The 26,177-nt window shown below is 40.0% G+C and overlaps 1 protein-coding gene across 1 annotated transcript in view; it reads left to right on the forward strand.

The window, feature by feature from the left end:
- Positions 1 to 26,177, forward strand: part of LOC106880721 (DNA-directed RNA polymerase, mitochondrial) — a 272,154-nt gene that overhangs the window by 231,290 nt on the left and 14,687 nt on the right. Inside the window, exons 27-29 of the mRNA XM_089341545.1 lie at positions 7,671 to 7,743; positions 13,841 to 13,932; positions 20,709 to 20,776. Coding sequence (XP_089197671.1) covers positions 7,671 to 7,743; positions 13,841 to 13,932; positions 20,709 to 20,776 — 233 coding nt within the window. The remainder of the gene's footprint in view (positions 1 to 7,670; positions 7,744 to 13,840; positions 13,933 to 20,708; positions 20,777 to 26,177) is intronic.

Below are 26,177 nucleotides of genomic sequence, written 5' to 3' on the forward strand. Positions count from 1 at the left end.
ACTTCCTTATGTATTTGGGAAGAAATGCAGTGAAAATTACCATATAAACTAGATTTGTGATGGATTCTTGCTTGTGTGGTATTAGATGAGAGCGAAACTCTCCTGGAGGTCAAGCACTCAAGAGCTCAAGGAGAGAGAACTGGACTGGGATCACACTGGTGGTACTTCTCCATGTAAAACCAGACCAGCTGGAGGGGATCCCAGACCTGATCTCCCTGCAGAATGGAATAGAGTTAAGAGTGTGGAGAGCAGATAACCAAGATGTCATGTCTGTGGAACGACGGATCATCTAAAGGTATTCTACCTACACAAAAACAAAAGGGGAAAAAGGAGGGCCCCACAACTAATGTTACAGCCATTGCTACTACAGCAAGCAAGAAAAGTGCTGCAACAGTGGCTGGTGCATCACAAAAAAAAAAAATCACACCAAAATCCACAATACCAACAATAACGGAGGTGATATTGGTGTTTGCAGCAGTGGCTCCATCTGCAGTGGAAGGACCAGCAACAGTAGTAGTAGCAGCAATAACAGCACTACCAACATTGATGAGAATATCGGCAAAGACGACCACCTGGAGTGCTCCTCAACCCAGCTCTCCATCTCCCCTTCTCTCAAACATACACTCACACACAAACATACACTCACACACACTCACACACTCATCTTTATCCAGGACACTCCATAGAAGAACCCCAAAACTAAAAAATGCAAAAACAAATACAGGGAAAAAAGACACCCAACCTCACATCAACATAAGCCCCACCAGCTCCACAACTGTCAACATAATCAAAGCTATCACCACCAGTACAACTAACACTATCACAATCTCACCTCACCCCAAAAAGAGAGATTACAAAAGAAATATCAACCACACAGACTCCAAATTTTGTGCTAGATAGGAGGGTCAACAAAAATTTGATGGCCCTCATTGCTCAAAATAAAGAGATTGAGAGAGAGGGTTCAATATATGACACCAGCACTCTTAAAGTGCCAGGATAGCTCATGTTAGTGGACATGCTGCTAACAACATATAAAAACATTAGGGAAGTTTTCCCGTATGATATAGGAACAAACAAACTTTTGAAGGGATTCCCAAAAGAATCCCAACCTGAGCTAGAAGTTGGACCACCTGGCTACCAACAACACCAAGAGGGTAAATAACCCTGCTCATTTCTTTTCTCCCAGCTCTTTCATCATCATCATCGTTTAACGTCCGCCTTCCATGCTAGCATGGGTTGGACGATTTGACTGAGGACTGGTGAAACCGGATGGCAACACCAGGCTCCAATCTAATTTGGCAGAGTTTCTACAGCTGGATGCCCTTCCTAACGCCAACCACTCAGAGAGTGTAGTGGGTGCTTTTACGTGTCACCCGCATGAAAACGGCCACGCTCGAAATGGTGTCTTTTATGTGCCACCCGCACAAGAGCCAGTCCAGGGGCACCAGCAACGATCTCGCTCGAAAAACCTCATGTGTCACTCGCACAAGAGCCAGTCCATGGGCACTGGCAACGATCTCGCACGAAAGATATCATGTGTTGCCCGCACATGAGCCAGTCCAGGGGCACTGGCAACGATCCCGCTCGAAAGATTTCATGTGTCGCCCGCACATGAGCCAGTCCGGGGGCACTGGCAAATGATCCCGCTCGAAACATTTCATGTGTCACCCGCACAAGAGCCAGTCCAGGGGCACTGGCAACGGTCTCGCACGAAAGATATCACGTGTCACCCGCACATGAGCCAGTCCAGGGGCACTGGCAACGATCCCGCTCGAAAGATTTCATGTGTCGCCCGAAAATGAGCCAGTCCAGGGGCACTGGCAACGATCCCGCTCGAAAGATTTCATGTGTCGCCCGCACATGAGCCAGTCCAGGGGCACTGGCAACGATCCCACTTGAACGATTTCATGTGTCACCTGCACATGAGCCAGTCCAGGGGCACCACCAACGATCTCGCTCGAAAAACCTCATTTGTCACTCGCACAAGAGCCAGTCCATGGGCACTGGCAACGATCTCGCACGAAAGATATCATGTGTCGCCTGCACTTGAGCCAGTCCAGGGGCACTGGCAACGATCCCGCTCGAAAGATTTCATGTGTCGCCTGCACATGAGCCAGTCTGGGGGCACTGGCAAACGATCCCGCTCGAAAGATATCGTGTCGCCAGCACATGAGCCAGTCCAGGGGCACTGGCAACGATCCCGCTCGAAAGATTTCATGTGTCGCCCGCACATGAGCCAGTCCTGGGGCACTGGCAAACGATCCCACTCGAAGCATTTCATGTGTCACCCACACATGAGCCAGTCCAGGGGCACTGGCAACGAACTCGCTCGAAAGATATCATGTGTCGCCCGCACATGAGCCAGTCCAGCGGCACTGGCAACGATCCCGCTCGAAAGATTTCATGTGTCACCCGCACATGAGCCAGTCTAGGGGCACCGGCAGCGATCTCGCTCGAAAAAACCTCATGTGTCACCCGCACAAGAGCCAGTCCAGGGGCACTGGCAACGATCTCGCTCGAAAAAGCCTCATGTGTCACCCGCACAAGAGCCAGTCCAGGGGCACTGGCAACGATCCCGCTCGAAAGATTGCATGTGTCGCCCGCACATGAGCCAGTCCGGGGACACCGGCAACGACCTCGCTCGAAAAACCTCATGTGTCACCCGCAAGCCAGCCCAGGGGCACCGGCAACGATCTTGCTCGAAAGATTTCATGTGTCGCCCGCACATGAGCCAGTCCCGGGGCACTGGCATCGATCCCGCTCGAAAGATTTCATGTGTCTCCCGCACATGAGCCAGTCCATGGGCACTGGCAACGATCCCGCTCGAAACATTTCATGTGTCACCCGCACAAGAGCCAGTCCAGGGGCACTGGGAACGGTCTCGCTCGAAAGATATCACGTGTCGCCCGCACATGAGCCAGTCCAGGCGCACTGGCAACGATCCCGCTCGAAACATTTCATGTGTCACCTGTACAAGGGCCAGTCCAGGGGCACTGGCAATGATGTCGCTCAGCAATTATCAGAGTAAGTTGTATAAAAGTTCATGGTCTGGGGTTATCCTGGAAGCAAGGTCCCTATGGTTGGATGTGATAGCTGTCAGAGAGATTAGGGTTTTGAACATGCACACACTAGACCCCATTTTGAACATCTTTGAGATCTACGCATCTTGCTTGACCTGGAATGGGAGGTGAGGTGGTAGTGTTGTTTAGGAAAGGCCTGGATCTCAAGGTATGGTTGATCTTCCTGGACCTGGATGGTAAGTTGGTGGTCCTGGATGTGAGCAAAAGCAAAGGTGGTGCTTTTAGACTAGTTGTTGTGTATGCCCCAACAGGAGTGGAGCAGCCAGAGTTCTTTAGATGTTTGGAAGTTTTCCTTGTGACATCTTGCTCTTTAGTGCTAGTGGATGATTGGAACATCATCTTGGATAGCTGATAGGTGAGTAGGATGTAAAAGCCTCACAAACCTGCTCAGTTGCTTCAGATTGGCTGACAGGTACTGACTGGGTTTCCCAAATATGCCAAAAGGGACTTGCACAAAAATGCATCCGGTCTTCCAGATCATATCTAGATAGAGTATTTTGTAGCTCAGCAAATACAAGTAGCATAAGTTGGCTTTCCTGGGGTGTCAAACATTCAGATACTGGATTAGCAAGTAAGTCCATCAGAAGTTGTCATGTGCAATCATCAACAACTGATAGAAGATAGCCATGAAAAGGGCTATTAAAGTAGAGGTGGTAGGGTTTATTAAAGGAATCTAGGATACAGGGAGACCTAGTTAGAAAGCTAGGAGAAGCATAGCAACTGACATGCTGGCAGTGAGATTGGCTTTTGATCAATTCTTCAATGCTAAGCACAAAGGTGCTGTTGTCAGAGCTAGTGTGCGTGTGATAAAACAAGGAAACTAGAAAAGCACTCGCAGACCTTCGCCAAGCAGCTCAGTTCCACCTCACATCACACCGCTCCTGTTGCCGTTATAACCACCGATACTATTTTATCCTCCTCCCTTACTTATCTTGACCATCATCATCAACATTGTCTCTGCTTTCACCACAATCACCGTCAGAACTACAATCACCACAATCAGTTTCTTTACACTGTTGAAAATCCATTATTTGATATTCATGGGACTGAGATTGTTGCAAATTTTTGATTTTTCTAATTTCAGAGTTCTTTATTTAAAAAATAAAAAAAATTGCATCTACAAAACAGAACAGTTTGAGGATACAAGCCAGGTCTAAACACAATAGCTTATAGACATACTCTGAATGGAGTTCTATATAATAATTTAATAATTTTTTTTATACTTAAGACCATCAGAAGTGTTAAGATATCAGCCTCTACCCATGTTGCCATGCTTTGATTAAAAGTTTACAGCATAGATTAGATTACTTAGATAAGTTTCGGCCGAAGTTGACTCAGGCCATGTCTAATTTAATAGCACCACCTGGAAGAGATACACAATCAGCTCTGGGGAACCGTAGCCCATTCAAGCAGAGAGTTATTGTTTTCAGAGACATATCTGGGTGTGGGTGGTTTATCTGGTATTTGTTGAGGATAATCATCTAGGGATGGTTTGAATGCCGTGAAGTCACTTTCCTCCTTTATGTGTGTCTAGCACGATGTTGAAGAGAGAAGGGCCAATTGAGGTGAAATAGTTCTGTCATAGTGTTGTGATACGACACGAACATTTCTGTAGTGGACAGATGGCATGGGGGCCAAGCCTTAGATGAATTTTAAAGATGGGCAATGTTGATGGAATATTTTCCACATCATACAGAAGATATAGAGCTCACAGCGGCAGTGGGGGGAGCAAAGTCTGAACTTTTTGAGTCGATCCCAATAGTCAAGGCTTGTCATGTCATCCTCCGCCGACTTCCACCAAGCAGTTCATTTTAAAATTGATATGCAAGTAAAATTACTAATAGAGAAACGAAAATAAACTTTGGAATCAGCAACGCCACCATAGGTTATGTGGAAACGATGAACGTGTTTTCAAGGAAGATAATCAAAGACTGTAACATTGTAATACTTCATGTAAAGTAAATATAACAAATGAAAAATTCTTCAAGAATCCATAAAAATTCCTGGATCACTACCAAAATTTCATATGTTCCTTGTGTCATTACCAACTTTTCCTGCAAGTTTCATCAAATACCGTTCTCAACTTTTTGAGTTATTTTGCACACAGACAGACAGACGGACAAACCAACACCGATGAAAACATAACCTCCTTCCTTGATGGGTCTGAGTGGCAGAGGCTCTATTGAATCAAAGCCAGAGTTTAGTCTTTGACAGGCTGGGGCTGGTGCATGTTACTTGAATCCAAGCAGATGTATATAGAATTTCAGTGGCACTTTGCTGAACTCTGTGGAGTGCACGGATTACACCTCCTATCTTGGCAGCATGGCATGCCTTTTGGCCAAAGGTGCAGGGTTCTGTGAAATGCTGATAACAGCCAAAGATATTCAGGACACAATGACTAACTGCACAAAGGAGAAGGCTGGATGGTCTTCCCTTTGAGCTTTATTTTCATATGCCAGACTTGTTTGGTGATCTCTTGACAGATGTCCACTGCAACTGGCAGCAGAACAGGAGAATTCCCAGTGCTGTGAGCTGTGGTGTGGTGGTGCTGCTGATAAAAGACCCAAACAAGGGGGGCCAAATAGACAATTTTAGGCCCATAACATTGCTGATTTTGGCCAAGGGGTTAACCAAGAGATGGGTGCCTGACATCAATAAGCTGGTTGGTGGTGCACAGATATATGCTATTCCAAACAGATCTACCATGGCAACTTCTACCATGTGCGTTACATCATAGAGAGGGTGGGTGAGGAACCTGGCATGAGTAGGATCCTGATCAATTTAGATTAATCAAAAGCTTTTGATAGACTTGACCACCAATACTTGGAGGTTGCCCTTGCAGTGGCTTGTTTCAGTTTCATTTCCAGAGGCTGGTTCACTGCAATGTACATCGACATCTGTTTGGTGGTCAAAGTAAATGGCCACCTATCAGAATCGGTTAACATCATACATTTGGTCCATCAAGGATGTCCATTCTTACCCTTTCTGTATGTGCTGGTTCTTGAACCATTGCTACAAAAGCTGGATGTTTCAAGGCGCTTCCTGCATGAATTTGGATATGGAAGATTTGTGTTGGCTTATGTGGACAACATCACCATAACAGTGTTGGACATTTTGGCGATCAGTACTGTGTTTGACATCAAGGTGATTGGCATTGCCTGAAAGGAGTACAAAGCAGTGACAGGAGCAAAGATTAACCAGAAGTCAGTTCAGCACCTGGAGAAGCAGGTTGCAGGTCCAGTTAAATTGCTCAGGGTCTAGTTTGGTCCAGACCTCCAGGTGGGCAAGAACAGTAGGTAGGTGATGAGCAGGGTGGCCAGTCTTATCCAGAAATGGGTAGAGAAGAAGCTGTCTCTGAAGTGTCGGGTGGAGGTGGAAAATGTATACATTGTTTCCATCATCTACAATGGCCTGGCTGTTATCCCTTACCCTACTTCATGGCTGATCAAGCTAGAATGCAAGCATTCTGCTTTCTGTTGAAGGGACATGTTCCACTCATCAGACAGTCCAGCTACTGAGTGGAGAACTGGGCATGCCACAGCTAATGATGTGCAGACATGTGCTGAGGCTGTGACATCTTCAGCATTTCCTTAATGGCAAGTAGGTGTGGTCACTGTTTGTTAAGACAGGATTTTCTACATTTCATCTCATTGGTGTAGCTTACAGTCTTGGAACAAGTGTAGACCAAGAAAGGGTGCTTGGCACCTGAAGTGTTGGCTAGAGCACATGGCCCTCTGTCAGTCAGGCAGTGCAGTTGGGGGAGTTCCACATTGGAGTTTTATCAGGGATTAGTGGCGAGCAAGAGTGACAACATCTTCAGGGAAACTCTGTGTGTCAGGAGGGATCGATTAATTGGTTTTTTCCGGAGGACTTTTGGGTCAGGACTTATGGATAATTTCTAGAAATCTTTGGCCTGGCAGTGCTATTGGAGTGCTCTGCTGATTTGAAACAAGCTCTACAGGCACGGAAGTGCTGTCCAAAATGTGCACTGAGTGATGAAACTATTCTACGAGCACTTGTCCGGTGTGTAGGCATTGCTGACTTGTAGAGCTTTGTTGAACAACTGTTGATGCATGTAGGATGGATCCAGTTATCAGCCAAGTCCATTGTGTGGATTGTCCTGCAGCCTTTTGACTGGGAAGGGAAAGCAGTTTTCCTCTGTCTGGTGGCTCTAGCAAAAGTGGTAGTGTGGTGGATGAGGTTGAATGGACTGAAGACAAATTCTTTCCTCTTCAACCAAGCTCTCATCGATTTTTCCAAGTTCCACTTGAAGAGGAAAGTGAGTATAGATGGGGAAGTGCTACTCCTCAGTATTTTGTTGAAAGGTTAGCTCATGTGAATGGGCCTACTCTGAACATGTGGATTTAAGCTGGAGAAGTTGAGGAGGAGTGATGTGGTGGTGAGGGGTCCTTGGCTAGCCCTGGGGGTAGTTTTATTGTTAAATTTTTGTTGTTAATTGTTATCACTTTATTTTATATGTGAATATTGTGCTAAGCCCCACTTATCCTTTTTTGTTTTGTGTTTGGCCCTTATGACCAATAAAGAAAAGATTATTATTGTATTATTATCATTTGTTTATTTTGTTTTCAGGTCAGGAATAACATACGTATCTGTTCATGATTGTTTTTGGACTCATGCTGCAAGTGTTGAAATAATGAATCAGGTAAAGTAACTGTGTTTCTGTATGTGCCACTTTGACACTGTGAGTGTATGTGCACATGTGTATAAATATATGACCCAATAAGACAAAGTATTTCACACAGACTGAAAATCCAGGAGATTTATTTCAAATGCTGAGTATAGCATAAAATGAAGAAGATATTGGTATGACATTTATTACCTGGTTACACTTGTTTCAGTCACAGAAAGGTAAATCATTTAACATGCTGGTATTAATATAAACAATAATCATGTGATTTCAATCCTTTCATTACCAAGTTGCTTGAAGATGCCTGAAAATTATCTTGATTCATGTTACAAAGAACACCAAAAGCTTCCCAGAACAACCTATTCATACAAAATGAAAATTTTAGTGCTAATATCATTAGTACAATTGTGAAAACATGTTATTTCTGTATGTAAACGATTGAGTTACACTGTCCAACATTAGTTTGTGTTATCTGGGCACTGCAAAGTTTTGGAGTTTGATTTTTTGAAATGTCTCACTGAAGACAAAAACAGGATACCAGTTTCATGTTATCAAGTAGCGAGTTTGAATTTGAGGGATTTCCAAAAGAAGACAGAAAAATCTAGCAAAATAGACAATGAACATAAAGACCATGTGTGATTATGAATCAGATATTTCTATTTCCAAAAATGAAATGATTCTGAACCGTTCTGGTAGGAATAAAAAAAATAAATTTGTACCTGAATGTAGTAAGAATTTAAAAACTTTTAACTGTTTTAGTTATTTTTAGGAAGAGATCAGTCCTTCCAAGGAAATGACACTTAAATTTTGTTTTGTTTTACTTTTTCCTTTCAAGTTATTGCTGCGGAAACAAATTATTATGTAGAACATAAATAAAAAAGATAGTTTGAAGTTTCCCTTGCTTGGCAGAAAAACCAAGCACTTTTAGGAATATTGTGTACATGTGTGTGTGTCTGTGTAAAAGTTTGATTTATATATATTTTCAAATTTACCTATAAAATGTGTGATGAATTTTGATTAATTTGTATTGTGAATCATTGCTATATGTCTTTCTGAGTTTATTTCATTAAGCTGATGGTATATGTATTCTAGTTTTCTTCAAAGATAACTTCCAGCATTGTGTTCTATTTTACCTTCATGGCACACCTGTCTTATGTGCATTAAGTTCAACTGATAGATAATCCAGCAATTTGCACAAATCTTCTCAAAATAGTGTTGTATACTCATTGAATATTAGCTAATAACTCATTTTCTATGCTGATAATTAAGCAAAATGTATATAATTTCATATTATGTTGAATTTACTTGTATTTGCCTGTAACTAGATTAACTTTGAGACAAAATTTATGCAATAGATTTGCTTGAGCCTTTTGTTAGATTGTGTTCCAAAAATCACATTTATATATTGATAAATAAAAATGTTAGAGTTATTTTATGAAACCATTCTAAATTCATGATTAGTTTAGAATTTGATTGAAACATATAAGGGTTGTATTTTGGTTAGAAATATAGTAATGAAAGGGTTAAATAAAACCTAGTTCTGTCATCTCTTTATGGCCTTGGAAATGATACAATACCACCCATAGCATATCAGGAAGAGCATCTATCTATACTTCACATCTCTATTTCTTCCCAACTGCTTATTCTTTTTCCAAATTGATTTCTGCTTCTGAGATCACTTAGATTTAAATCTGAAGTCAGTGACTACTTGCCATGTTGGGTGGTCAGAGAAAGACTTTGTCTTATTTTCTGTTGAGAATGATATCTATTTGGTTTGTATGTTCACAGATCAAGTGGTTGGCTAGTTTCTTGCAAATTAGTATTGCAGATTATCAAGTCATTAGTTTCAGAGAAAGCCACTATCTTTGTTCCTTTCTCATTCCTTACATAATGAACTCCATCTGAACACTATTCAACATGCCCATTGAAGTAACCAGTCATTATGATGGTCATTATTCAGGTAGTCTGCATAAGAGCCTGGTAGAATTGGTCTTTCGGTTCATCTGCCAGTCCAGATTGTGGAGCATATGCAGAGATAAATATCACAGTCACGTTAACCAAGACTAGTCTAAACTATGTTATGCTATACACTCTGACTTGATCATTTTATCACTTCTCTACTGATAGTGTACCTACTCTACTCATACAGTTTCTACTGCTGACACAGAAATATTAATATGTTTGTTCCTTGTCTGTGAAGAATCTGGCAGAAACTTACCACCATCTTACCTTTGGCACATGTCTACAGGCTTTTACTCTAGCACTTCAACAATCACTTTGGGCCTACCTTTCATTATGTCTTCATTGATTGTGGCTGTAAATGTGTGTGTTTGTGTGATTGGTCTTCTCCTCTTGACATTTGTGTGCTGACTAGGAACAAAGTCACAAATGGTGTTACATATTTACGATCTTCCCTGGTACATGTCTGGCCACTGAGTTGTTCATTGTTCAAAAGATTAAGAGAGGTTTCACTTTGCTTGGAAACATGAGATTTAGTGACAGGAAATACATCTGGCTGTAGAAAACTTGCTTCAACATGTTTCTATGTGCCCCATAAGAACATGTAAAAGTGGATATATATATATATATATATATATATATATGTGTGTGTGTGTGTGTGTGTGTGTGTATGTATATATATATATATATAAATATGTATATATATAATTCGCTTATTAATGAAAATAGTAGATAAACACTCAAACGTAAATAAATATGCAGCAATATTTAGGAATAAAATTAGAGTAAGCCACAGCGTGACTAGTAACCTAGCTACCATCATAGCCTCAATTAATAATAAAAAAACTAGATACATTCTGTAAAGCTAGGAAGATTAGGAACAATAAATCTAACAACCAACAGACTAATAGAACAAATCCCACCACCAATGAAGCACCTCCTAGTAACAGAGACAAAGACCAGAGTAGTAATGCCCCCCCCCCCTCCAAACATAACATGAACACAAATATACCTAATAATTTATGTGGTTGCAGGGATAGAAGTGCCAATTCTTTAATAGATGTAAGACCAGATACGTAGTTTACCAATGTGACATACACACAAGGAGCCATATAAAATCCTATATAGGAGCCACGAAAAACCAAATGATACTTTGCTACAACGCACACCAATCTAGCTTCAGAAATAGGAGTAAGGTAAATTCAACAGGGCTTAGTAGCTATATCTTGGAGCTTAAGGACAAAAAATAGAATTTAGATTAGAATGGCGCAAAACTACTTCTTACAACTCTACCAATAGATGGTGCGATCTCTGTTTAACCGAACACCTGGAAATTCTAACAGCTAAACCACTTCTTCTTAATAGAAAATATTAAAACATTATTTTTTCTCTACATATAGGCTTCTTTGTCTTTTCCGAGTATTGGTAAACCCGCTTGACCCTGTATAAATCGTACACTAGCTTCTTCATCTAAATAATACCATTTAGCCGGGAACCACTTAAACTACTTAAATGCAAACATTCACCTCACAACCCCCACTCGCTTTACACACCCCATAATAAGCTATTTTACACCTAAACAGGGTTTCCTCCATTACTACGAACTTCCTACAACTTTAAATTCAAAAGACACAAATACCTTACTCGCCCTGGACTGAATAATCTGGATAGAGTTAGCCCCCTTTTCACCAAGAGTTAGAGTTAACCCCCTTCCTTTACACCACTGGTGAAATGTCTAGCCAGAATAAACACGTGGAAAATATGCGCCTACTTAAACTTGGGACTACAGATCAAAATAACCTCCATCCTACATCCACTTCGCAGCAGAATTATTAACTAAGAAATCTACTATAATGTAAGACTCACCATTCTTTGTCTTTACTCTCATTACCAATGTATCACTATGTCTTTCACTCTTCTCATCTCTACATATGACTACGCATTCTGATGATGTCTACCACCACAACTGGTAAACAGAAACGATCGTAAATGAACTATTACTACCACTGCTGTTTATTAATTAATTAAATTAATGGCTTACCAGTGCAAACAACTAACTTCTTCCTGTTATTTTTCCTCCATTTACTTCTTGCATATATATATATATATATATATATATATATATATATATATTTTGTGGCACTCTGTCGGTTGTGGCGACGAGGGTTCCAGTTGATCCGATCAATGGAACAGCCTGCTCATGAAATTAATGTGCAAGTGGCTGAGCACTCCACAGACACGTGTACCCTTAACATAGTTCTCGGGGAGATTCAGCGTGACACAGAGTGTGACAAGGCTGGCCCTTTGAAATACAGGTACAATAGGAACAGGAAGAAAGAGTGAGAGAAAGTTGTGGGGAAAGACTACAGCAGGGTTCACTACTACCCACTGCCAGAGCCTTGTGGAACTTCAGGTGTTTTTACTCAATAAACACTGACAACAGCTGGTCTGGGAATTGAAACCACGATCCTACGACCGCGAGTCTGCTGCCTTAACCACTAGGCCATTGTGCCTCCACACACGCACACACACAGATATATATATAAATTTAATGAATGGAGTAAAACGCATATTTTAACTGCATACTTTTATTTCCAACATATGTTTCGAAGAATTACAATTTATACGATCCATAGGAATTGGCGATGTTAAAAATGTAAACTTCTCTTCAGGGAAATGCATGGGAACCAGCTTAAATGTAAGACATTATAACTGAATATTTACATTTTTAACATCGCCGATTCCTATGGATCGTATAAATTGTAATTCTTCGAAACATATGTTGGAAATAAAAGTATTTAGTTAAAATATGCGTTTTACACCATTCATTAAATTTATATATACTCAAGTACCCAAAATATCAAGGAGTTTCTACCTCATAAACAGGAGTTACACCACAGTTATTTTGTGATCTTTGCTACCCTGGTATCTATTAACCAATTTATTTTGTCCGAGTTATTTATTAATTAGGAGAAAATAAATACATATAATAAAATATATATATATATATATATATATATATATATATATATACACACATACACACACACACCATACACACATGCACCTGTGCAGACACACACATACACGCACAAATATATAATCAGTCTAGCTGTGACAAATGGCATCAATGCTTACAGGGAATATTGATTTTCTGGCACACATCTTAGCACATTTTCTCTCCTCCTGGTATCCATACATCCACTACACCAAACCATGAGCAGCAGCAACCACTTCATCCACACAGTAACTATTTTTTGTTTTACATCTTGCTAGAAATCCAAGCTCTGCTTACTGTATTAAATGTTCTTTTCTTCTGTTGTGAGTGAGTGTGTGTGTGTGGAGAGAGAGAGAGAGATTTTTAATCAACACACCATGAAGGTATCCTATGCCAATTCTGCTCATTTAGAGCAGCTTATGCTTCAGATAAACAGTAGCAAAATGCGGCAAAGGTTCAATAACCCACCTACAGGATCTAGTGAACATACACATCTGAATACCAACCAAGGAGATGTAAATCGCATTGATAAACACTAACTACAACCAATTTGTAGTAGTAGAAATACTTATGATACAGCTAACATGGTAACATGGAGTCGGGACTGCCTTATATACAAATAAATATGATAAATGCTCATGCAGAGAAAAATCAAAATGTCCTTTGATGAATCTCTGTATGAATACAAATCTTGTATATAAATGTACCGTGCACATTGGGCAGACAGCTGATTCATTTAAGAATCATCGTAACCATGTTGCCAGTTTTAAGACAATCAATAAGAGACATTTAACATCTTTGGTAGATTTTGTATGGCGACTAATGGAGGATAAAACAAAGAACAGCATTAATTGTCGTCTGTGATTTTACTTTTGATCTTCTATATAAATGAAGATATTTCCTCTGTTTGGCTGCTTTTCTCTCTACAAAACGGAAAGTTAAATCGTGGGACAGTCATTTTAACGAGTTGTATTTGTTTATTACTCAACGAGATACATCTGCACCACCAGATGTCCTGAAGCAGTTATTGAGTGTCCCACCCAAGAGGGGTTGATGCTAGATGTGTTGAAACAATTGTTGTGGTTAATAATAAATTCTCATATATTCCATCTTCTGTCTTTCATTTGCTATATATATATATTTGTGTATGTGTAGATATGCCGTGAACAGTTTGTAGCACTGCACAATGAACCAATTCTAGAAGACCTCTCAAAACATCTCATTGACACCTACTGTTCCAATGTAAGGTAAGTGCAGATATTTATTACTTTTTAAATTATACTTAGAGAACTCATTTAAGTATGAGGAGCATAGCAAATCTATCTCCCTAGCCAACCATATACACCATCTAATAAATAGAAAGGTATCATACAGGATATCCTGGGCCATAATAAATTCCAGGGTCCCATACCAAGACCAGTAATCCATTGGTGGACTATGCCTAAAAAAAGCCTTCCAAATATTAATACATAATTCACTGCAATTACTAAATAAACAAAATGAAGCTTTTTCTACACGTTGTCACAGGTTCTATCACATCTTTAAATTCTTCCATAGATCCAAATGCAAACAAAATCAACACGCATAACACATCCATCCACAGACGTTACAATATATATATATATATATATATATATATATATATATATATATATATATATATATATATATATATATAGCATCACTGGTGCTTTTCCCAGGCACAGATGCAGTTTGGGTTTGTGCCTGGGAAAAGCACCACTGGTAAGACAGCTTCAGGAGAAATACCTAGCCAAGGATAAACCTCTGTACCTGGCTTTCGTTGATATGGAGAAAGCCTTTGACAGGGTCCCCCGATCTCTCATCTGGTGGTCAATGAGGAAACTAGAGATAGAAGAATGGTTAGTGAGAGCTGTGCGAGCCATGTACAGAGATGCTGTCAGTAAGGTGAGGGTTGGCAATGAGTACAGTGAAGAATTCCGGGTAGAGGTAGGGGTTCACCAAGGTTCTGTCCTAAGCCCCCTCCTATTTATCATAGTCCTCCAGGCTATAACAGAGGAATTCAAGACAGGATGCCCCTGGGAGCTCCTCTATGCTGATGACCTTGCACTAATTGCTGAGTCACTATCAGAACTAGAGGAGAAGTTTCAGGTGTGGAAGCAAGGACTAGAATCGAAGGGCCTTAGAGTCAACCTAGCTAAAACCAAAGTCTTAAAAAGTAGGAAGGCAGACAAAACACAAACCCCTTCGGGTAGATGGCCCTGCTCGATCTGTAGAAAAGGAGTGGGTAGTAACTCTATAAGATGCACCCTGTGCAAGCTATGGACACATAAGAGGTGCAGCAATATCAAAAGAAGGTTAACTAGGAAGTTAGTTTTCGTTTGTAGCAGATGTTTAGGAGCTATAAACACTGTGAATTTGCAGAAAATAACTTGTGCCACATTCCAGGGAGAAAAACTAGAAGTGGTTGATAGCTTCCACTATCTTGGTGACCAAATTAGCAGTGGGGGTGGGTGCGCTGAAAGCGTAGCTGCTAGAATAAGAATAGCCTGGGCAAAGTTCAGAGAGCTCTTACCTCTGCTGGTGACAAAGGGTCTCTCTCTCAGAGTAAAAGGCTGATTGTATGACGCATGTGTACGAACAGCCATGCTTCATGGCAGTGAAACATGGGCCGTGACTGCTGAGGACATGCATAGGCTCGCAAGGAATGAAGCCAGTATGCTCCGATGGATGTGTAATGTCAGTGTGCATACTAGACAGATTATCAGTACCTTGAGAGAAAAGTTGAACTTACGGAGTATCAGTTGTGGAGTGCAAGAGAGACGATTGCCCTGGTATGGTCATGTAGCGAGAATGGATGAGGATAGCTGTGTGAAAAAGTGCCACACCTTAGCAGTTGAGGGAACCTGTGGAAGAGGAAGGCCCAGGAAGACCTGGGATGAGGTGGTGAGGCACGACCTTCGAACATTGGGCCTCACCAAGGTGATGACTTCTGACCGAGACCTTTGGAAATATGCTGTGCGTGAGAAGACCCGGCAAGCCAAGTGAGACCTAAATCTATGGCCTCAGCCAGTCCACTTATGCGTACCTTCCTTCATTGGACACTAAACTCCACTTCCGAAGACCTGTTGGGGCAAGTGAAATCGAAATCGTGTTAAGTTGGACACTAAACTCCACTTGCGAAGACCTGTTGTGGCAAGTGAAATCGAAATAGAGTTAAATTGGACACTAAACTCCACTTGCGAAGACCTGTTGAGGCAAGTGAAATTGAAATAGAGTTAAATTGGACACTAAACTTCCACTTGCGAAGACCTCTTGAGGCAAGTGAAATCGAAATCGAGTTAAATTGGACACTAAACTCCACTTGCGAAGACCTGTTGAGGCAAGTGAAATCGAAATCGAGTTAAATTCGACCACTGGCACCCATGCCAATGTCGTCTCCTTCATTGGACACAAAACTCAGCTTGCGAAGGCTTATTGGGTCAAGCGAAATCGAAATCGTGATGGCACCTGTGCCCAGCGTCGTCTTTCTGGCACTTGTACCCACAGCATGTTTAAGGACCTTCGAGTGAGATCGTTGCCAGTGCCCCTGGACTGGCTCTTGTGCGGGTGGCACATAAAATACACCATTTTGAGTGTGGCCGTTGCCAGTACCGCCTGACTGGCCTTCGTAGAGATCGTTGCCAGTGCCCCTAGATCGGCTCTTGTGTGGGTGGCACATAAAATACACCATTTTGAGCGTGGCCGTTGCCAGTACCGCCTGACTGGCCTTCGTGCGGGTGACACGTAAAAGCACCCACTACACTCTCTGAGTGGTTGGGCGTTAGGAAGGGCATCCAGCTGTAGAAACTCTGCCATATCAGATTGGAGGCTGGTGTTGCCATCCGGTTTCACCAGTCCTCAGTCAAATCATCCAACCCATGCTAGCATGGAAAGCGGACGTTAAACGATGATGATGATGATGATGATGATGTATACAGGGTTGGCCAAATGTCACCCAACAGTAAATCAAAATTCCTTAAATACTATCTGTAATTCTGTATTGACTCAAATAGAAAAATGTCACTCTAGAAGGGTTTCAGTTTGAACAATTTTGATGATGTTTTATATTTAGATGCTTTTATTAAATTCATTCAGTTGTTAAACATAAATAAAACTTGGAATTAAATGGTTTTGATTTACTGTCAGCTGACTTTTGGCCAACCATGTATGTGTATATATATATATATGTGTGTGTTTGTGTATAGATGTATATGTGTGCACCTTATATATATGCTTATGTGCATATATGTATGCATGTATGTGTATGTGTGTATATGTATGTTGATGTATATGTATGTGATGTGTGTGTGTGTGTGTATATATATATATATATATATATATATATATATATATATATATATATATATATATATATATATATATATACTTTATTTAAAAGCAGCAGAAATATTACAAAATCTTTTACTCAGAGTTTCCCGTTCTTGTTCGTCAGACAGTTTTATTGGAATGGAACACAAATGGCAATATAATCAAACTAAAACTAAAAAACTAGTTTAATGGATACACCTTTGAAAATGGTTTTGTTTCATTGGTCCTTTCAACTAAAAATCTTAAGCATGCAATAAACAAAATAAATTCAGCATAAATTTATCATATTGTAAAATCAAAGAAAACCTTAAATTGAAGGACAGTTTCCAAATACAATCATATACGAAATATAAGCCAATTCATCATCATCATCGCCGTCGTCATCATTTAACGTCCGCTTTCCGTGCTGGCATGGGTTGGATGGTTTGACTGAGGACTGGTGAGCCAGAAGGCTGCACCGGGCTCCAATCTGATCTGGCAAAGTTTATACATCTGGATGCCCTTCTTAATGCCAACCACTCAGTGTAGTGGGTGCTTTTATGTGCCACTGTCACGAGGGCCAGTCAGACAGTACTGGCAACGACCACGCTCAAGGTGTTTTTTACTAGCCACCTGTACAGGAGCCAGTCCAGCAGCACTGGTAACAACCACACACGAACAGCTTTACTGTTTTAAGGTAATTGATGTAGATACCAGCATTGCTTGCAAGATAATAATAGCAAAGAAAATGGCAAACAATGTAGGAGGCAGGAGATCACCTTGTTTAAACTAGATTCAATTGAGATGGGTTCTAGTGGTTCACCATTGACACAAATCCATACTTTTATTTTATCGTGAAGAGAGTGAATGAGCCCTGGGGTTTTCTGGACACCACAACTTGAGGAAACTTTAAAAAGTTAGTCTGTGTATGGTGTCAAAGTCCTTGATAAGACTGATGAAACACTGGTACAGATCAAGTTGTTCTCTGCACTTCTCTTGGACCTGTTGGGCTTTAAAGATCATATCAGTTTTACCTAGATTTAGCCAAAATCCACATTGTGACTCAGAAAGAACATCTGGTGCAACATGGCTCAGCAATTGATTGAGAATTATCCTTGTGAAAATTTTGCCAACAACTGACAACAGGGAAGTCCTATGGAAGTTATTACATATATGGGGTCCTTTCTTATACAAAAATGCAAGAATGGCATCTTTCCACTCTTGTGGGGTTTCGTCTCTTATTCGCATTGTGTGGAATGTGTGTGTGTGTGTGTATATATATATATATATATATATATATATATATATATATAGTACTTGTTTTAGTCATTAGTCCAGAACTGGGGCACTACCTACGTATATATCATCACCATCATTATCATCATCATTGTTTAACATTCACTTTTCCATAGATTTTATTAAGGTAGATTTTCTATGGCTAGATGCCCTTCCTATCCTTAACTGTTTGCAAGCAAGGTAATATTTCTCCATCGCCTGACATGTTTTTCACAGAATATTGGAAATGAATGATATTCATTTACAATTCTGTGATATCAAGACAAGGATTCACAAATATACACACACTCATATTCACATACATGAGTAGCTACTTTCAGTTTTCATTTACCAGATCCACTTACAAGGCTTTGGCTTTCCTGGGGCTACAATAGAAGACACTTGCCCATGGTGCCAGGCAGTGAGACTGAACTGAAACCATGTGGTTGTGAAACAAACTTCTTAATCATACAGCTACACCTATATATATGGGAGGGGGCAGTGACCTGTGTAAATACTATTATTTTCTTTTATTTGTTTTTCTCCTCTAATTATTTTTTTAAATGTTAACTTGGCATTTATCTAAATAATGGGGACTTTCTCATTAGAAATGTAGACTGGTTCTCAGGGAAAGGTCAAGTTAATTTTCATTACATTTTGGATGATGGAATGGTTTTATTGTTCTGTTGCCTTTCTGACTGAATACCATAATTCCAACAGCATCAAATGGCAGATGCCCAAGATGTACCATAACAAAAAGGGGAACTCATCTACTATTAGATATAGTTATCTAGATCTTCAGACCAGAAATTGTTTTTAGAGGCCAGCTAGATTGAAAATATTTTCATGTCTTGTGTGCCAAAGTAAATTAGAAATGAAATCCTGTTTACTTGTTTTTCTCAACAAATAATTATTTATATAAACTATATTGCAAGTGTATGAGATGCTATCAGTCTCTCTTGAGCTATCTTTATGGAAGGTGAAAATATTTAGCTTTTAAAATATCACACCTGGGCAAATTTTCATTTTTGAATCTTGTTTGATACTGTCAAAAACTGTAGAGGAGTACGGGCTGAAACCAGACGTAGTTCTTCTTGACAATGTCCTTAGCCACTGGATCCTATAAAGGAGCTGTTGGAATTCCTAAAGTATGGATTTTTGATGTGACATCACATATTCAATGAAGTTGGTATATTGCATGGAATGAGGCCACTGGCAGGCCCAAGGGCTGTAATTTGCTGTCCCTTGATCTAGATGACCTAATTAGTTCTATAAAAGGTTGTAGTGAAAGTAAGGTGGCTAGAGAAATAAACATTTGGAAGTCTTTTGATGGCTTGAACCAATAAAGGAAATTGTACATGTTGCTAACTCTGCTAGAAGTAACATCTGAATTTCCTTCAAGCCACACATAGTAGGTCATATTGAATAATGTACTCTGAGGTACACCATTCCTGCCAAAATAAACGAGAGCATGGTCATAACTAAATACCTTTAATCATAAGTGTACTTATCAGAGCTAACTTGGAGCTGAACAACAACAAACTGATGTTCTCTCCAGTTGTGTAGACACATGGCAGTAAATGAGGAAGATCTGTGGAGGTTGGCTTGAGAGAAATGAGGCATGTCTGATCTGGAAGATTTGTAATGTTAACTTACCTCTGTGTCAGTGACTGGATGATTGGTGGAAGTTAGAGAGAAATATTGTATGGTTTGTTGCATTTGTAATATTTATCTATATTACCAGCTAATGGTTGCTTTCTATGCTGGCATGGGTTGAAATTTTGAACATGAGCTGACAGCTAGAGGACTATGCCAAACTCCAATATCTGATTTGGCAAAGTTTCATTCTTAACACTCACAACTTGAGAGCTTTTTATGCGGCACCATTACTAGTAAAGTTATATTTCATACAAGACCTACAACCGAAGGGTATAGTATTGAGGGAGGTGGCTTTATGCCAGGTGATGAGAGGTTAAAGTATGATAGAACAGGAACAGGTGTCAAAAGGTGAAACTAAGCAGGTGGCTAAACACTAAAGGCATCAGCTGGTTGTTGTTGTATAGCTTTAAGTCCACCCTCATTAAACAAACCTTTGATAAAAAACATTCTAGCCATGGCCATCCTGTCTTTTTCCTATGTGTAGGAAACCAACGATCACATTATTCAACACATCCTTTTTTTTTAAGATGGTAGAGTATGTACTGAAAGAGATGTAGCTGCAATTACAGCATGTCATTACCACCTAGCAGCTCCTTTATTGGCTCATCAATCAGTGTATGAAGTATGTGAAAAGAATGTGGAGAGTCTGTGGAGGCTGGATGAAATGAGTCTTTTATGAATTGTTAATAGTTCTTATGTTCTGAGTTCAAATCTTTCTGAGGATTGACATTTCCCTAATATCAGTCTTATCTTCTTACAGGAAACAACAGATACGTCAAGAAGACTTTGATCATCTCCTTTCTATTTTCAGTAACGTCCCTCACAAAGGTCAGTGGGATTTCATTGTTTTTATTATTTGTAGTTCTTGCTTTGAGTTGTTAGAACATTAGAATAAGAATGCCTTGCAATATTTATTTTGGTTTCTACTTTCTCAGTTCAAATTAACCCATGGTCAAATTTACCTTTTCATCCTTTCAAGGTCAGTAAAATGAAGTACCAGTCCAATAATGGAGTCATTGTAATTGACTAGCCACGTTTCTTTGTGCCTAAATTAGAAATCATTAAAGGACAGACAGAATTTCTTGTGGTATTTGTTCTAGTTCTTTACATTGTGAGTTCAGGTCCCACTGAGGTTAACTTTGCTTTTCATCCTTCCAGGGTCAATAAAATAAAGTACTACTCGGAAACTGGGTGGAGAGTTCAAATTTATAAACTTTACCTCTCCCCCAAGTTTTCCCTTGTGCCTATGAAACAAATTATTGTTGTTTTTTTGTTGCAGAATTCTCAGAAAGCATCAAACAAAATGTTTTTTAGTATTTTGTTGCTTTTCTTTGCATTCCAAGATCAGTTTTGCCCTTTCATCTCTCTCTCTCTCTCTCTCTCTCTCTATATATATATATATATATATATATATATATATATATATTATATAAAATCATCATCAATACCCAAACTTGTATGGGTCACAAGAGAGTATGTTGAACAACAAACAACTTGAATATACATGAATAGCATAGTGTGTGTGTGTGTGTATATATATATATATATATATATATATATCATCATCATCATCATCATCGTTTAACGTCCGCTTTCCATGCTAGCATGGGTTGGACGATTTGACTGAGGACTGGTGAAACCGGATGGCAACACCAGGCTCCAGTCTAATTTGGCAGAGTTTCTACAGCTGGATGCCCTTCCTAACGTCAACCACTCAGAGAGTGTAGTGGGTGCTTTTACGTGTCACCCGCACGAAAACGGCCACGCTCGAAATGGTCTCTTTTATGTGCCACCCGCACAAGCCAGTCCAGGGGCACTGGCAACGATCTCGCTCAAAAATCCTACGGGAGCCAGTCAGGCGGTACTGGCAATGGCCACGCTCAAAATGGTGCATCTCATGCACCACCCGCACAAGAACCAGTCCAGGGGCACTGGCAACAATCTTACTTGGCTTGCCGGGTCTTCTCACGCACAGCACATTTCCAAAGGTCTCGGTCAGTAGTCATCGCCTCGGTGAGGCCCAATGTACGAAGGTCTTGCCTCACCACCTCAGCCCAGGTCTTCCTGGGCCTACCTCTTCCACGGGTTCCCTCAACTGTTAGGGTGTGGCACTTTTTCACGCAGCTATCCTCATCCATTCTCACCACATGTCCATACCAGTGCAATCGTCTCTCTTGCACACCACAACTGATGCTTCTAATGTTCAGCTTTTCTCTCAAGATACTTACACTCTGACGGGTATTCACATTGACATTACACATCCAACGGAGCATACTGGCTTCATTCCTTGCGAGCTTACGTATGTCCTCAGCAGTTACAGCCCATGTTTCACTGCCATGTAGCATGGCTGTTCGTACGCATGCGTCATACAGTCTGCCTTTTACTCTGAGCGAGAGTCCCTTTGTCGCCAGCAGGGGTAAGAGCTCTCTAAACTTTGCCCAGGCTATTCTTATTCTAGCAGCTACACTTTCAGCGCACCCACCCCCACTACTAACTTGGTCGCCCAGATAGCGGAAGCTATCGACTACCTCTAGTTTTTCACCCTGGAATGAGATAGAAGTTGTTTCCTGTTTGTTTACAGTCTTTATTGCACCTGAACATCTGCCACAAACAAAAACTAACTTGCTAGTTAACCTGCCTTTGATGTTGCTGCACCTCTTATGTGTCCATAGCTTGCACCGGGTACATCTTATAGAGTTACTACCTACTCCTTTTCTACATACTGAGCAGGGCCATCTACCTGAAGGGGTTTGTGTTTTATCTACCTTCCTACTTATTAGGATTTTGGTTTTAGCTAGGTTGACTCTAAGGCCCTTCAATTCTAGACCTTGCTTCCACACCTGAAACTTCTCCTCTAGTTCTGATAGTGACTCCGCAATTAGGGCAAGGTCATCAGCATAGAGGAGCTCCCAGGGGCAACCTGTCTTGAACTCCTCTGTGATTGCCTGGAGGACTATGATAAATAAGAGGGGGCTGAGGACGGAACCTTGGTGGACCCCTACCTCTACCCGGAATTCATTGCTGTACTCATTTCCAACCCTCACCTTACTGGCAGCATCTCTGTACATGGCTCGCACAGCTCTCACTAACCACTCTTCTATCCCAAGTTTCCTCATTGACCACCAGATAAGGGATCGGGGGACCCTGTCAAAGGCTTTCTCCATGTCAACGAAAGCCAGGTACAGAGGTTTATCCTTAGCTAGGTATTTCTCCTGCAACTGTCTCAATATATATATATATATATATATATATATATATCATCAAAAAATAAGCAACACGGATTTCAAAAGTGATTGCAGTACACACGTTTCATGCTACTCCAATTTATTTAAGCAATGCGAGCATTACATTAAATGCAATATGAAAAGCAATCTTCAGCTGCACGAAAATGCAGAAAATTACTGTAGAAAAGACATATTATAAATGTGGCAACATTTCAAATCCAAGTGGGAGAGAGAATACATAAAAATCCAAATGTGAGGAAGAATACATAAGTCCATCTTGACATAGCCGAGTATATCAGGCTAGTAATTGATTCTAGACAAAAGTTTTAACTGTCTCAGATTTTATTGTTTCTTTATCTAGTGGTGATAGCAAAGGGACAATTACTTCTAAAGAGAGGGAAGGTGTAAGCAGTATGCATGGACAAGGCTATAAAATGTATTAGAATATAAAGGTTTCACTGGTCATAGTAGTATCAGGTCATTTTACTACTATCAAAATGTTGAGGAATTACAACCCTAGGTATATGGGTCAAATAGGTTTTTTTCTTTTAGTCTGAATAGAGTAACAGTATAGTGGTACAGACAACAACAATACTCTAACCAATGTTTTCACAATAAGAGGTATGTTAATAAAATAAATAAAATGAGATGTAATTATTTTCCACAAAAATCATGAAATAATGTCAGTATTGAATTCAGGGGCTCTGGATAGGGTGTCAAGTTTAAGGATATTAAGTATATTGGGTTCATGAAAACTATTTTGAATTATCTTAAAAAAAATTATTAGCTGAAGATAAGATAATGATACTATTTAGGAGACACATAGGTAAGCTTTATTTATATAATGTGAATAAAAAATAAAAATTATTATCGGATTTATATTAGTTTATATTAATATGCTTACTAAGGTTTAAGGGACTGAAAAAAGAAAGGATGTTAGGAAATAACAAGGATAATCAATACAGGAATCTGATGATTGATTTAAGTAGATTAGACGTTAAGGTGAGAGATCAGGAATCTATGTTATAAAGGTTCAATTACCAATATAAATATGTGCTAATTGATAGTCCTAGATGACCATAATAGAAGTAAAGTACTATAATTTGATTATATATATATATATATATATATATATAGAATCAACATCATTTTAACATCTGCTGCTTGCACAGGTTGGACAGAATTTGTTGAGGCAGATTTTTGTGTATCAGGATGCCTTTCTGTCACCAACCCTTGTGTTTCCAAGTAAGGAAATATTTCCCCCTGACCAGACAAGTCTTGAAAGATTGGAAATAGACATTGCTTGCATGACAGTGACACATGCTTGCACCTATCAAGCAGTATCAAGATAAGGAAACAGTAACACAAATATGTGACATGTGCACACACACTCCACTCATACATGCACACACACACACACACACACACACACACACACACACACACACACACACTTCATCATTTAATGTCGTTTTTTTCATGCTGGACAGTTTGAGCCAAAGGGTTCCATGTTCTATGTCTGCTTTGGCATGGCTTCTACAGATGGATGTTCTTTCTAACACCAACCACTTAACAGAGTGTGCTGGGTGCTGTTTACATGGCACCAGCACCAATGAGTTCACTAAGTACCTGCAAAATAAGAATCCTTGGCTGACTGGAATATAGACTGGAGGAATAAGAAATTATGATAGCAGTATGATAGAGATAGAGGAGCAGGTGTCATGTGGAAGAGATGAATACATGGCTCACCTACCTGGAAAGTGAGAGAGAAGGAGAGAGATTTTAGGTACAGGTACAGCATGAATATGGAATAAGATAGCAGAGGGGAAAAGGTGGATGTGTGAATAAGTGCACCGAGTTAAAATAGTGTGACAAATGATAAAAGATAAGGAATGAGCTGGACACAGAGGTTCAGTGTAAAGGGAAGTGAAGAAAATAAGGCAACATAGAAAGTTGATGGAAGAGTGGGTATCAGAAGATGAGTTGTGGGGGAAGGATTTAGAAAGCTTCAATTTTGATGAGATGGACACGTCTTTTCAAGCATGACATAATATCATAATCTCAGTCTCTCATGTTTTCTTAGGTCTACTTTTTCCACATGTTCCTTCCATGTTTAGTGATCTATACTTTATACAACTGTCCTCATCCACCTGCATTGCATGTCCATACCAGTGCAGTTTTCTCTTCTGCACATCCATTGTAACATACTTGTTTCATTTCCTTTAAATCTTCACATATCCTCTGCATTCACAGCCTAAAGTTCACAGCCATGCAACATTGCTGTTTATTCACAGGCATCATACAATCTGCCTTTCATTCTGAAAGAGGGGCCTTTTGTAAACAACAGAGGTAAAAGTTCTCTGAACTTTCTCCAATTTCTCTAGCAACTGTACTTTCAGAGCATACTCCACCACTGCTAATTAGGTCACCTAGAAAATAGAAACTATCTATTACTTCTAGGGAGCCTCCTGAGCATTTCAGAACATTTATTTCCCTTGTGTTCTTATTATTTATTGCTCCTGCACATCTACCACAAAGAAATTTAAATTTCTATTTTAACCTACTTTTGATCTCACTGCACCTATGTGTCCTTAGTTTGCATTGAACACATTGTATGGAATTTCCACCTACACCTTGCTTACATATACAACAGTACCATTTGCCGAAAGGGATGAGTATTCTATCTGTTCTCCTGCTAATTAGAACTTTAGTTTTTGCTAAGTTAACCTTAAGACCCTTTGATTCCAGGCTTTGTTTCAATACTTGGAATTTTAAAATCTAATTCTTCTATACTTTCAGTTATAAGTACAATGTCATTAGCATAGAGGAGTTTCCCTGGGTAACCGGTCTTAAATTCCCTCTGTTATGGTCTGGAAGACCATGATGAATTAGAGAGGACTGATTACCAAATCCTGATGAACTCCTACCTGCATACTAAATTCACTTCTGTACTCATTGTTAACTCTCACTTTACTAATGGGATTCTCATACATGGCTTGAATGGT

This window comes from Octopus bimaculoides, chromosome 24, assembly GCF_046866305.1.
Source record: "Octopus bimaculoides isolate indiv1 chromosome 24, ASM4686630v1, whole genome shotgun sequence".
Classification (NCBI taxonomy): Eukaryota; Metazoa; Mollusca; class Cephalopoda; order Octopoda; family Octopodidae; genus Octopus; species Octopus bimaculoides.